This window comes from Sciurus carolinensis, chromosome 2 (assembly GCF_902686445.1).
Source record: "Sciurus carolinensis chromosome 2, mSciCar1.2, whole genome shotgun sequence".
Classification (NCBI taxonomy): domain Eukaryota; kingdom Metazoa; phylum Chordata; class Mammalia; order Rodentia; family Sciuridae; genus Sciurus; species Sciurus carolinensis.
This window is the reverse complement of record NC_062214.1, coordinates 100264787-100280121: the sequence shown is the minus strand read 5'-3', so window position 1 is coordinate 100280121 and position 15335 is coordinate 100264787. Positions and strand designations below refer to the sequence as shown.

At 34.0% G+C, this 15335-nt stretch overlaps 1 protein-coding gene across 1 annotated transcript in view; it reads right to left on the bottom strand.

The window, feature by feature from the left end:
• The window catches only part of Wdr72 (WD repeat domain 72), a 206265-nt gene that overhangs the window by 76102 nt on the left and 114828 nt on the right, over nt 1–15335 (bottom strand). The window contains exons 15-17 of the mRNA XM_047540696.1: nt 10888–11705; nt 8037–8128; nt 4162–4241 (exon numbers count right to left, since the gene is read on the bottom strand). Coding sequence (XP_047396652.1) covers nt 4162–4241; nt 8037–8128; nt 10888–11705 — 990 coding nt within the window. The remainder of the gene's footprint in view (nt 1–4161; nt 4242–8036; nt 8129–10887; nt 11706–15335) is intronic.

Here is a 15335-nt window from a genome sequence, read left to right as displayed (position 1 = left end):
ACAGGCTTTCTGATACTTGATTCTATGTTCTTTATAGTATGCCACCCAAGGTTCTGTATCCTCATCCATCAATGCAACACTAGTGATTGCTTGCCCAGACTTCTTGGCAAGTGATATGGCAGGGAACAGAGCTAGGTAGTGCCCAAGGAAAATCAGGAGCTGAATCGAGGAGAGAAAAAGAAGGACACCACTGATCTAGGTGGACTTTGGACACCTTCCCATTAACCTTCTCCAGTTGTAGTTCAGTCTTTCATATAGCCACTTCTCAGTGCTTGTTCTGTCTTCCCTCAGAAGCCTGCCCTTTGCCAAGCTGGCCCACATTCCACAATTGCTACTGGTGCCCCCAAACCCTGCCATTATTCCCAGTCTACCTGTGGGATGTGTGGAGTTAGGGATTTGGACACCACCACCTGAGAGGACTGATCTAGAGATGCAATAGCCAAAAACAGAACATGCATTATCTGGACATTCATTTAGTCTCTGTTGTGAATTATGGTAGCATATGAGACTCTTAGGGTCCAGAGCCTCCCAATGAGCTCATGCTAATTACAGATGCTCACTGAGCTACTGGGGCAGAAGGAACCGGGTACCTGACTTATAAAGAAGGAAGCTTTCCAAGAAGAGCTTACTGATTATTGATTCATCCTCTGTTATTGTCCAGCTCACACTCAAATACTTGATTAAGGAAAGAAAACAGGCTAATGAGTGGTAATAATTTTGCTATTGTATACTGTGTATACTAACATGTAGCATAGCCTATCAAGATACAAGTAAGTAATGCTTACTCATGAATATCATGTGATGCAATATTCAGCACTGTAACCTTTATTATATTTTGTGATTCTAGTGTATAATTATAATATCACAATTCTGGTGAATCATGCCTATTAAAATTCACCATTTGATGAAACATGTAATAATGTGTTACTTATCATGTAGGGTAACATATACTACAACATATACTACAACTTTGCTGATTTATGTATATCACAGGATGGGCATATTTTCTTAATTATTAATGAGAGTAATTTTATATCACTGAATATTTCATGCATGAAATATTTTAACTTTTCACATGTTATTTGATAGTACTAATTCTGAGATGTGGATGATATGGTAGAAAGAACACTGGATCAGAAAAAGAAAACTTCAGTTTCTGATCCAGCTGTGACAGTTACTACATATGCAACCTTTGACAAGTCAAACTCCTCTGAAAATTCACGTCCTTACTTACTGAGAGGGGGTTAGTATGAGAGCATCTCAAAACAGAACACTATGTGGAACCCATAGACCACAATGTGTCCAGAACATGAGACAGCCCTTAGACTGGGCAGTTTGGCCATATGCCAACAGTGGGAAAATTATCACCTCTCTGAGAAGTGTTCACAACTGTGATATAAAATATAATCTGTTTCAATGTAGTCTATCAGATATAATATCTTATAATAATTTATAGGATTAAGTTACAGTCTCAGTAATGATAAACATACAAAGTCTGAGAAGTATAATTTATTGATAGTTTTCAGCTATCAGTGCTTGCATCCCTTTAGTTCATAAAAATAGTAGGTAAATTTTGTTGAGCATCAATAGGGGCAGGATTTTCTCCAACAAAATATACATTTTTAGACAGATTTTATATAACTTTGTGATTGTAATGTCGACCTAAAATGGAGTGCTATGATTATAAAGTTATCTTCCAAATTCATAGAAATAAATTACTCTGAAAAGTTAGATATGCAAAGTATTATACTTTTATAAGGAGATGTAAAGAGAATCGAAGTAAGGTTTACAAATCCATTGGCTAGTCAGCCATGATTTGGGCCATATACTTATTATTATGAAGTTACTATTCCACAGCCAAGATAAAAATTTTTGATGATATCCCACTAACACCTTGGAATACTAAAGTACTAAAAAATGGCATCGAGTATCATTATATTCATAAGAATCCCTGTATGCTGCTTGCTGTCTTGATGTCTAGATTGTCTATGATAAAAGCTTTTCCACATCACTGCACCTCTTGTTGGTCTTTCAAGTGTTTGCAGTAGAGAAGCAACACTTCTCCCTGAGGGCCCATGCCAGTATTTGCACCCACTGGTGTTAGAATAAAAAAATCCAAAGCACTTTAGTAAAGTGCCAAAAACACAAATAGCAACCCCATAACTTTCCTGTTTCTCTTTTAGGATTTATTTTTATGTTGACTCTCTGATGAATGAGAAAAGAGAGAACCTCTGGACTGACTCATTCATCTGAAAAATCAACTCATTTTTATCTTCTCCCTTAAAGGTAAACACTTAATTTCTGAGGTCATATTTTGCTGTTTTACAAAAGTTATTTCATTACCACCTAGTGCTACCAAAAGTGCATAAACAATAAATTCAGGCTTAAGTGATTCAACTAACTGCTGAAATAGTGTTATCAAGAATAGCATTGGTTGATGAAGCATTTAAACAAATACTTGCAAGAGTCTGTGTTGTTCCTGGTGGACCAAGAATTTTCCTTCCCACTTTACAAATGAAAAAGATAAAAAATTAAAAAATCCACAAGCTAAATCTGTCTTCCCAAGTCATGCATTAGGCTACTGACAGAGATGACAGGACAGTGAGGCTTGGAGTTCCTGGGCAGTAAGTGATTGATAAATGCTTTGCAAACATCTGCTCGTAGCCACGATTTCAAATAAGGTCACTGAACACAGAAATTTAAAGGTCCATTAGTCCAAACACACCAAACTATATCAAAGTGTAGTGAAATTTAAATGAACAACTATAAAAGATCTTTAGATTCAGGATAAATGTTCCTCCGAATGAAAGATTCTTTGGCCATGGGGGAAAAAAAAATCTCACTTTTAACAAATAGACTCTTTGGAGTGACTGCTAATATGCTGATAAAGTGAGTATGTACTAGTGTTTATTTTGATCATTACACAAAATATTTGCACAACTAGTCATGTATCCATGAAATATTTATTGACTGGCTACTGTCACTACTGCTTCTCTGGCCATTGGTGAAACGGGGTGAATAAGATAAACAAGGTCCCTGCTCTTAGAAAGTTGATACAACAGTGAGAAGACAGAAAATGAGCAAGCAAAAAATCAAATGATATCATTTCCATTAAAAGCAATCACAATAAAGAACATAAGGCTGGGTAACATGATAGCTACTAGAGGTGTGGGATGAGGGGAGGCCTGGTGGCAACATCAACTGGAGTTGTCAGGGACAACTTGTTGAATGAGGCAGATTTTGAGCAAAGATCTGGGGTTGAAAATGGAGAAATAAGAATTCCAGTCCAATAGTACATTAAGATACTGAGGAAATAAGTTTTGTGTTTTCTAAAAATGAAAACCAATGTGACTATATCAGGATAAGAATGGGGGCAGATAAATCATGGGGGAATGAGGTTAGGAAGGAGGCAGACCATGTAGAAATGTGATTTTTCATTGTCATTAAAGCTGTGCATATTTGGTGTTACAGTGGTATTAAACCCCCAAAGTTTGTTTTGACTTAACTTTCTTTGTTTCCCCATAACCAAGAATGACCATTTGTAATTGGAGTTACTGCTACTCTCATCTTGCAAATCTGATGTTTGTCAAGTTCATGAAGAGGAATGAAGTTCCAATAAAAATTCGTCTGATCAGTGCACAGTTATGTATTATACAATATGCAAAGCTAACAGTAAGCTTGCTTTTAGGACTCAAAGAAGCATTAAAAGAGGGAGAAGGACTTAAATTGGACATTGAAAAAAATAGCTCTGTCAGCTCAGAGATTAGGTACTCTAAACATGGAAAAAAGGTTTCTAAATTCACATGACCAAATTCTCAAGAAAAGCACCATAATGTCATGGCATATTTTGAAATCAAGTAACAGACTACTCTGCCTCAAACTAAAACTCCATAAGGCAAGTAGTTACCTATAACAGCAAAAAGCCCCACACTTCACCCCAGTTTATTCATGTCCTTTCCTTGGTGCACCTTTGCATATTTGATTTTTCCTTCTTTTTTTGGCCTCATCTCTGTCTCTACATTAGGCATGTTAAAATGCAAGTCTAGAAGTTCAGAGAAGACATGAGTAACTATTTACTTGTACTGTCAGGTAAAGGAGGTATCAATGACTCTCAGCAGAAATAAACTTCCAATAATTTCAAGAACAGGGACTATATCATACCTGCACAGATTGGTCTCGCCAACATGAGATTAGCTTCAACAGTGGAAGGTCAGCCTCAGGTGTATGAGATTCATTCTTACCTAGAAATACACAGAACACATTAATGCCCACAGAGTATTAGAAATGATGTAACACAATGATCTTATCCCTGGTTGCACATTGGCACCTGGGAAACTTGTTTGTGCAAACACCAATGCCTAGGTTCAATCCTATAGAGTTTCTGATTTAGTAGGTCTAGGGGTCAGGGTGGGGAAGGCAGTAATACTTTGTAAAAATAGCTCAGATGATTTTCACGTATAGTTAGAGTTAAGAAATAAATATATATCCATATACATATATATATACACTTAAATAAATTTAAAATACATATAAATGAGTATATACACATACATGTACACATGTACTTTTAGATGTATTTCTACCAATAATACACAAATTCAGGTCAAATCACATTCGTTTTATGACTTAAATCCATCTTTGTACCTCTTTGCCAACCTAAGATAGATCATCAAATTTCACAATTCTTTCCTCATACAAATAATTCCTGAAATTCAATCGGGGTATGAATCAGTATCTATCATATGCAAAATCAAATAAAAGACTTCCTTTGATTTGTCCTTAGCCAGCAATTCCACTCTGATCAATAGGTAAAGCACTAATGCTTCAATTTGACTCATTTTGTTATGTATTGTTTCTTTTAAGTTTGCCCTTTTAAACGTCCTTTCTATCTGTCTTAATGTTCCATGTGAAATTTAAGGGTGAAGTAGGGCTTGGTCTATTTAAATTGATCGACAGAGTGCCCAGAAGTTCCCTACACAAAAAAGCACTTAATAAGTATCTTTTCATTAATTGAAAATGTACATATAATCACCCAAATGAAAAATCAATGAATTAAGACTTTCTGATGGCTAAGGAATATTATGCAGGTGACAGATCCTAGGAATAAGATGGGGAAGAAAGATGAAGGCTTTCCCCAGTTGGAAAATTGCTACTTTTGAATTGTTAATTTAAATTAATGTACTCATACATGTTTGACTTTCTGATATCAACTATTCAAATTAGCATTGTTCCAATATACTTTTGATTGAATCATCATCCTATAGTACCATGATTGATACTTTGTATATTTTAATATATATTTTATCATATTAATAGTCAAAGATAATGTGATAGAAAGTATTGGATATAATACTTAGAACATAAAAATTAGAATATAAAAAAACACATCAGAAATTTTGACTATCAATATAATTATTTTTTTCTTTAGGAGCATATAATATGAATTTGAAATGACCAGAAAACAGTACCTAAACATATATGATAAAGATTTATGATTCTGAAGTTGTACTTTCCATTTATTCTTGAGCACAGAAGGGAACAGAAAATCTTTTGATCTTGTTCCTTTCTCCCTCTCTCATTTTGTTGACCTTGTGACTCAACCATCAAAGCTAAGTATTGGTCTCAACTGTAACTACTTACTGGCAACATGGGGTACTTCACAGCACACTTTAATGTGATGTTAAAATTTTAATATGAGATAGAAATGAGAGCCAACTTTTCTTGGCAATGTCAGTGAGTTAAAGAATTAATTGCAACTTCAGAGGGAAAGATGAAAAGAAAACATCCCAGGCTTACTAATATAACTCAGTCACTGTTTCTGCTGACAGAAGTGAGTATTGGTTCTTGTCAACCCTTTAGAATGCGTGCCTCAGAGTATTAATTTATTCTTCAGGATCTGGCTTTATAAAATTTACACCATGAAGTAAATACTTTGCTTTAACCTCTCATCTCTCTATTATTAAAAAGAAAACAACCCTGTGTTTTCAGTCTTAACTGAATTTTAAATGGTACAAATGCCTCCTCAAATATCAGAGATATTATTCAGTAATAATATTGGTTGCCTAAGTTGCTTTGGGTGGGGCATTCAGAGGAGAAGAGGGGAAAGCCTTGGCTCTAATTAGGAATTACCTGTCTTTGCAAGAACACATGTTAAAACTTAAACTCTAATACCTTTCCCTGTGTTATAAAAAATGGGAACAACAAATAATTAACTCTAACAAGAGCAACTATCTAAGAAGGCCAGCAACCCAGACCAGGGTCACATAGAGAAAACAATATTTGTAATCATAAATGTCAAAAGTGACCTGACAGAATGGAAAGAAAAAGCAAGGTTAGGAATCAGATTTGGATTGGAATTTTGATTATGAATGAGTCATCTAATTTCTATGAACCCCAATTCTTCTGAGGGTAAAAGAAAGAGTTCCTTCTACTGTGTAGGGTTCTTCATATATTAAATGAGATAATATGTCTAAATCCATCAGTATAATTCTTGGACTACACTAAGAACCCCATAATTGAAAGCTATTACTAAGCTCTTACTTGAAAGAACCTTGAGCAGTGTTTCTGATAGTCTTGTGCCTCTGTGCACATTGTTCAAGTCATCCCATTAAAGACGTCAGGTACTACAAAACTTTGGAAACAACATTCACATCAAGTCTGAGACCTTATCCTCACTTTTAAAATGTAGTAAATAAGGTTTTTAAAAGAGTAAGTAGTAAGCAACAGAGTTGGATCTTAAACCTCAGTCATCTATTTCATTTATTTCTCAAACCATTGTTCTATTCACTACTTATCCCTTAATTTTATTCAGTCACTAGTTTTATTCATTCACTAATTCAAAAAGTACTTGTTTAATTCCTTCTAGTCATTGTTTGAGGAACTGGGGATACAACAGCGAATAAAACTATCCTAAAAGTGTAACCCCCATCAAACTTACATTTTAGTAGCAGGCAGCAGATGACAAACAGAAAAAGTGACAGTGAAAAGGTTAAGAAGAATAACACAGAAGAAAAGGGGTAGGGAGGGCTAAGGAAGCACTCAGTTGGCACCTTTATTGATTAAGTGGCATCTGAGAAGACTTAAAGGTCAAGGTGAGTGGAGGGAGGGCAGGGTGAGCTACACGGGTATGGGGATAAAGAACATTTTGTGCTAAGGTACAGCCAACACAAAGGGCCTGCCTGTCATGGTTGGCTAAGAATAAAAAAGGTGAGAGTAGGTTGAATGAGGGAGTGAGTATGTGATGGTACAGGTACAGTGGCCAGAGCAAATGGTGCCTCATGACCTGGTGACCTCTGAGAAGGACTGTGACTTTGATTCTGAGTGAAAAAGAAGTCGTTGGAAGTCTGTATAAAGAAAAAGGAGGTTCTGAGTTAGATCAAAATGGCTGCTTAATTGGGAATGGAGGGTCTGAGCCAAGAATAGGATCAGGGAGGTGGTCAGGAACCTGCTGTAGTCATCCAGGCAAGATCCTTACGAAGGATGAAGGCTCAGACCAGGGGAGTGAGTAGTCCTGGAGGTGGTAAGAAGCAGCAGGATTCTGGGATGTATTTGGAAGGTGGAACCAACATGATGACCAAATTTTGGATGTAAGATATGAGAGAAAAGGAAAGTAAAAATGATATCAAAGTTCTTGGCCTGAACAACTGGAGTGACAGAGCTACCATTTACGGAGATGAAAGAGAGCCATTTGGCACCAAAAGAAAATCTAAACACCGAGATTATTACTGAGAAGAATTTAAGATTGTTAGAAGAACGTGCTACTTCTGAAATAACAATAAAATTCTCTAATATAATAATCATTCAGTAGTAAAGATATGGATGCAATAAACCTTCTAATAAATCACATATGACCTTAATTTAATATCCAAACATTTCCTTTGCTGAAAGTTTCAGACTTTCAGGCATTTTGAAGATCATTTGGTAAAAATCTATGTTTTATGCAATGTTATTTATTTTAACAATGCCATCCAGCTATAAAAATATTATTTCATTGGAAAAAATAAATCTGATAATATCCATGTCTATAACTTCCTTACCATTTTTAAAGTAACCATAGACGCTTGAAATATGCAAAATATCATTCCCAGGACTTTTCACCTTATTATGTATAGATTCTGATTTGAAGGATCTGTAGGGAAAAAAAGAGAGAGATTTACAGAATATTACTGAAAAACTATGAAAAACAATTTGAGAAAATAAATTGAAGATACGGGTGAATGACCACCTTAGCAAATCTGGGAACTGAACACAGATTATTTTTAGGAATATATTCTATATTAATTGCTTTGTAATTCTTATTTCTGACTAAAACATTAATCCCAATTGAGTGGCAAATCTTAGTTAACCAGGATTATTTGTGACCCACTTTTATAAGAGGGACCTTGCTACTTAAGGATATGACTTCTGGCTATTGCAATAAGTATTTGAATCCTGTATGTTGACATCTGCCAAAAAATTCTCTGCAGTTGCCAGCAGACTTTAACCTAGGTCTGAGTTTAAATTATAGGAATCTTCATATACTGTGAGGGATTTTCTCATAGTCATCTATTTCCTTAAATTTCATTTAAATCACATATCCTTTGTTAAGTATGTAATAATTTTTCAATTTACAACTACAATAAAATGTTAGAAAAGTGGCAAAATTTGTTGGAAAGATTTGGTGTAACAAATTCAATAGATATTTTTGTAATTTCTTAAAAAGAAAAAAAAAGGTATCCAGGTTCCAACAGCAGATCAAATTTGGGGTGAATGACTTAGAGAAAGTGTGCATAATTAATTCTTATACTTCCATTCAATAATATGTTTTTCTTGTGGAGAATTATTTTATGTGTGGGGGTGTGATGGAACACAGGGCCTCAAGCATTCTAGGCAAGTGCTCTAACCAGGGAGCTATACCCTGAGGTCTAGGAGAAGATTTTAAAGAATAAACTAATACTGGCAACAACTTAAAGGCCATTTAATGAAAGGCATGCTGAAAAGCCCAAAAATTCTCCTACAGGGCATGAAATACATCCTCTCCATCCTATATGGATCATGAACAAACTCAGTGAAGACTGTAACCAACTCTCTCATCTGCTCTGTGAAATTATAATAAGCAGACAAAATTTGTTAACCCAAGTTTTTAAGAATTTGAAGAAATCTTAGAAATCATGCTCCTACCCAATTCACTTTGCAAATGAGGAAAGTAAGGCCCCAAAAGGCAAGTGACTAGCCCAAATTTACACAGCTCGTAGGGCAAGAAAACCAGAGTTCAATCCTAGGTTTTCAGACTCCAGGCGCATTGCCCTTTTTTTTTTTTTTTTTTTTTTTTTTCCCTCCATCGTTTGGTGTTGTGTGATCTTAGTAACAGAAAAGTTAAGAAAAAAAGACTATTTGAAATTAAAAAAAAAAAAAAAAGATTTAGGCATTTAAAATAAAAAAAATAGAGGAAAATTGCACATATGAATCAGAAATTTACCCATTTCTTGTTTGCTCATTTTAGGACCAACAAATTGAAAATTAAAAGTCTTGTAACATGGAAACACTATAATGGAAAAAGGCATAATGGTGAATCTGATAGAATTCATTTACACTTCCACCAGACTATAGGTTCACTTGAGGGCAGGGCCTCTGTTACACTGTGCCTTGCAGATATGCATTGAACTGAGCTCTAGTCAAAGAACAGAAATGTCAAGGACCATCTACCATGTCACAGGCAATGCAAACAGCATCTCTTCTAGAAAAGCCTTCTGATGGACTCATCCCACTCTGCCACTCTCTACCCTGACCACCTGACCTTCTTATTCACATGACCAATGTTCTTCCTTAAGTCTTTCCTCTATTTAAGTATTTTCTTTTTTTTCATGTACAGCATGTTTATCATTTGAATGAGTCCCTACCCAAATCATAAGTTCATTTTAAATTTCTTCTGTAGGCCAGTGCGAAGGACATAATTTAATAAGTAAGCACTTGGTAAAACACAGAGCTGTAGTTAGTACTGAAGAAGCTCTGGGACTGGTCTATGCTTAGCCTGTCCTGCTTCTCAGAAGCTGAATTAACCTTGGACTTTACACTTTCTATGAGCTTCAATATCCCCAACACTACAATAAGCAAAACAAAAAATGCTAACGCCCAGCTTTGCTGTGCACAGTAAATGAAAGAATGTATGTAAGGGGATTACATAGTGACTAGCAAATGTTCAACACCTAAGAAACAATAGCTATCATTATTAGGAAACTGTACTTTCTGTAATAAATTACTGGAGAACCTCTTCTATTTTACCATGCCAAAACATATATTTAATATGATTTGATATATGAAATTTTCAAACTTTTCCATTCCTTATAATATATATCTTCATAAGCATTTATTTACATATGATTTGCTCATACTTAATTCATATCATGTACAATTGATTTGAAGATGTCTATAACACACATATATATAAATATATATACATACCTACCTACTTACTCCTTAAACATTTAGTACTATGAATTTCCTCACACATATTTAGAGTACACTGGATATTTGTTGAATAAATTAATTTTAAAACTTGTACATGTATTTCCAAATTATTCTCTAATCCCAAAGGATTGAAAAGATTTCCTTAACTGTGTTTTTCAAAATGTATTTATTTTTATTGTTTTATTTTTAAATTTGTTTTAATTAGTTATACATGACAGTAGAATGCACTTTGATACATCATATAAAATAGAGTATAATTTCTCATTTTTCTGGCTATACATGATATAGAATCCCACCTTAATTATGTTTTGAACCAAGTAAGTTTTTGCATATCTACCCTGATCAGAAGGAAGAAAGGAACACTAGAGAGCTGAATATTGCAACTAATAATTTTTCAAACATCCCAAATTAGAATAGTCAAAATCTCTAGGCATGTCTTACCTGCCAAAATCACAGGTCAATTCTGAAGGCATATTGACTAGTTTATTAACTAAAAAGAGTCTGTTCAATAAATAACCTATGGTATTTGATTCTTTCAAAGTATCACAATTATTTTCCAGTCCTCTTGGGGTTCCAACATGGTTTGGAAGAGTGGCTGTGTATTTATTCGACAAGTCCAAAACTTTTCTGGAAAATAAATTTACTCTTGAGTACTCTTTCTTCATTTCAGTATTGCATAAATCCCAACCTGGCAGCATCAATGAAAAGTGGTCTTCATTTGAAGCAAGCCCTAAGGAAACAGGACCCTGAAGCTTTAAAATATTGAGATGCCTAATGCAGAGATTATCTAATTCTTTATCCACTCCCCATGGCAAAAGGCAGGACAGAAACAATTTAGCTGTGTCTATTGTGAGGTTGGCATCAACGTGTCTTGATTGTTTGGTATGCTTCTTCTTGGAGCTCTTCGTTTTCTTCTGGCTTTTCATATCATCATTTTCTTCTATGAATTTGACAGTATTGTCTCCTTGGGTCAAGCCATCACTGAAAGGCTTGGCTTGTGCCTCTGCTGAGAGAGAACCACTAGCAGTTTTATTTCTTTTTATTGTCAGTGTCTTCTTTTCTACTGTGCTCTTGGCTCTCCTCAGGATTTCACTACCATAGAATGAATTGGAAGGGTCAACAGCATTGAGTGGAGTCGGCAGCAAAAGTTTAACAAGGTTTTCCAGATCAAATAGAAGAATATGAAAGCCAACATTACTCCATTTTGTTTTCACAGGCAAGACATTAAAAGGTGTTGGGGAAGAATTAGCATCAGCAACCTAAGGGGGAAAAATATTTGTGCATCAAAATTCTGGTTTTTAAGTTATTGTATTAAATGCTACATGATGTCAAGGTGTCATAAAAAGGCAAGCACCATTAAGAAAAGTTAAAAATGTCTTGTTGATAGTTTTGTCTTAGCTATAAAAATTCCTTTCTAAATAGAACATTTTAGAGAGCCTACAGAGTGGGAGAAAATCTTTTCCACACTCACCTCAGATAGAGCACTAATCTCCAAAATTTATAAAGAACTTCCAAAATTTACACCAAAAATACAAAGAATTCAATCAATAAATGGGCCAAGGAACTGGACAGACACTTTACAGAAAAAGATACACAGGTGATTAATAAATATTTGAAAAAATGTTCAACATCTCTAGTAATTAGAGAAAAAAATGCAAATTAAAACAACTCTAAGATTTCATCTTATTCCAGTTAGAATGGCTATTATCAAGAACACAAATAATAATAGATGTTGATGTGGATGTGGGGAAAAAGCACACTTTTACATTGCTGGTGGAGTTGCAAATTGGTGCAGCCACTCTGGAAAGCAGTGTGGAGATTCCTCAGAAAACTTGGAATGGACCCACTGTTTGACCCAGTTATCCCACTCCTCAGTTTATACCCACAGGACTTAAAATTAGCATACTACAGTAACGAAGCCACATGAATGTTTATAGCAGCTCAATTCACAATAGCTAGTTTGTGGAACCAACCTAGATGCCCTTCAACAGATGAATGGATGAAGAAACTGTGGTATATATACACAATGGAATATTATTCAGCCTAAAGAAAAATTATATTATGGCATTTGCAGATAAATGGATGGAACTGGAGAATATCATGGTAAGTGAAATAAGCCAATCCCCAAAAATCAAAGTCTGAATGTTTTCCCTGAAGGTGGATGATGATATATAATGGGGGTGAGAGGGTGGGAGGGAGAGAAGAATGGAGGAACTTTAGATTATGTAGAGGGAAATTGGGGGCAGTATGAAAAATGGTGGAATGAGACAGACATCATTACCCTATGTACATGTATGATTATATAAACGGTATGAATCTACATTGTGCACAACCATAGAAAAGAAAAGATGTATCCTATTTGTAAACAAGGAATCAAAATGAAGTCTGTAAAAATAAAAAACTAATTAAAAATAGAACATTTTATATTCTGATATTCTTTGAAATTCTATTTTTGTGAAAGTTTTTTTTTTTCTCCAAGTAAATTTTAATTAGGCTTCTGGAACAAGATGGCACTAGATGAACATCCTTCGATATATACTCACATCTTCCTATTGCAGTTACAGAAACATACAGGAAAAAAATGAGTTTGAAAATCTAAGACACCAACAGAACACCTGCAGACATTAAGCAAGTAGTTTATTTAACATGACAGCTTCTCCAATTTTGCTTAAAATTTGGAATAATTAGAAATGACCTTAATGTTAACCAACATCAGACTGATTTCAAAGACAAAAACAAAAAATCTCACCCTGGGGACTTGCATTTTATTTTGCCCCCCAAATCGCAGTGACTTCCCATACTCAACATATGGCTGTTCACTTTTGATGTCCTCCTTGAACACCCTGTGCCCCTGCACCAACCCGTCACTCTCGGTCCTCTCCCTTGCACTGGCTCTTCCCAGTGCTTATATAACATATATTTCCTACATTGTTTGTGCTCAGTGCCTAAAAAAATGATGCTGTTATACACTTGGTAAATATTTGTTGAATTAAAAATTGGCATATTTATACAATAAGATACCATTTAAATATTTTTAAATGATAGTGTAAAGTATATTAATTGGTTAAAAAAAGGTGCCTATTATGCAAAAAAACCTTATAAACATGTGTGCTTGAATATATAAAGATATTTTAAATATATATGTATATAAACATGCACACTAATCTTACATATATATAGATACACACACACAAGTATATACAACACAGACACAAAGAATATGCACCAAAATGCTAACAACAGTTACTTTGAAAGAGGGAGTTAAAATGATCTTTATCTATCGTTGAACTTCGAAATTCAAATTTTGATTTTCTGAAATTTTAAGTAATATTTTAAATTTATAATAAAAAAATTTAAAAACCATTAAAAATTGCAAACAATAAAAAAGTAAACTGTAAAGATCTTTTTCTACCAATAATACAAAGATTAAAATAATCTTTAATAAATAACTTTCATAAATCAATAAGTACCATACAAATTGAAAAATGGGTAAAGATAATCAAAAGCAATGTGCAAAAAATTCAAATTAAAATATGAAAAAGTGTTTACCACCAGTAATAATTAAAGGAAGTAAAATTAAGATAATACCATTCACTATCTGTTAATTTAGGAGAGTTTCTTACATTATTTTAGTATGCAATGTACATCAGTACAAAGTAACATATAACCAACTATTTAGTCTTTTCAGAATTATCAATGTACAATGGAAATGTTGTATACCAAGAAACATGAATAAAACTATATAGCATGATTACTCATCATTATTCCAAATTAGAAGCAACCTAAATATCCATCAATAGTGGAATAGGTAGCAATATGGATCTTGGTCTTTATATTTGATAAAATACCTATTTGGCTTTTATAACTTTTATTTTCATTTTGATTCTAGGTAGTTTTATATCTATCTAGGAAGTATTCTTTTGTTAGCTGTGTGTTCCAAATAATTTTTCCTTATTTGTAGCTTGCCTTGTTACTATTTTTAAGTGTTTTCTGATGAACATTGAGTTCTTCTTTTAATACTATCAAATTAGGAAACACTTCCCTAAAAGAAAATAGTTTCTGTGTTTTTCTTTAAATTAATATTTCCTAACCAGAGGAAATAAAATTATTTACCTATATTTTTTCAAAATTTATAGTTTCATACAACTTTTTAAATCTTTAATACTTTTATTTTTCATTTTTGTGTTTGGTTTGCCATAGGTAACAGTTTTTGTGTTTTTCTATTTTGATATCCAACTGTTCCAATGTCATTGTGAATTTGCCCCTTTCTCACTGATCTCTATTACCTGGGGCATCTGTTACTACAGAATATGAAATTGTATAGCAGTGTTATAAAAAGATTTAACATCTAGTTGGGCAGGTTCTCGTACCTTGGTCTGTGGGTTTTTTGTTCTTGTATATAAATTTGAGAATATTCATAAAGTTGTAACTATTTATCAAGTTATATCTATCTCCCACTTATTTAGACCATATTTGATTTCTTTTGATAATTTTTATAATTGTGCTAAAGAATGTCTATTATTTGATTATCAACTCTTTGACTCTCTGCTATCTATGAGTCCTTTATTTCTTTATTTTCATTGCCTCTTTTTTTCTTACTAGAAATTTGTCAGTTTTGATACTCTTCTCGAAAGATCAGCTTTTGACTTTGGTTAGCCTCTCAATGGACCACTGTTTTTCTTGAAAGATAGTTTTGCTGAGTACACAATTTTAGCTTGATTTCTCCTCTTTTCAGTATTTTTGAAGGTGTTATCTTGTAGTCTCTTGGCTTCCTTTGATGAAGCTGACAGGTCAGTCAGCTGCTATTCTGTCACTGTCTTTTTTCTCTCTGCTGTTTTTTTTTTTTTCTAAGATCCTTTTGTTTTTAATATTCTGCAACAAATTATTAC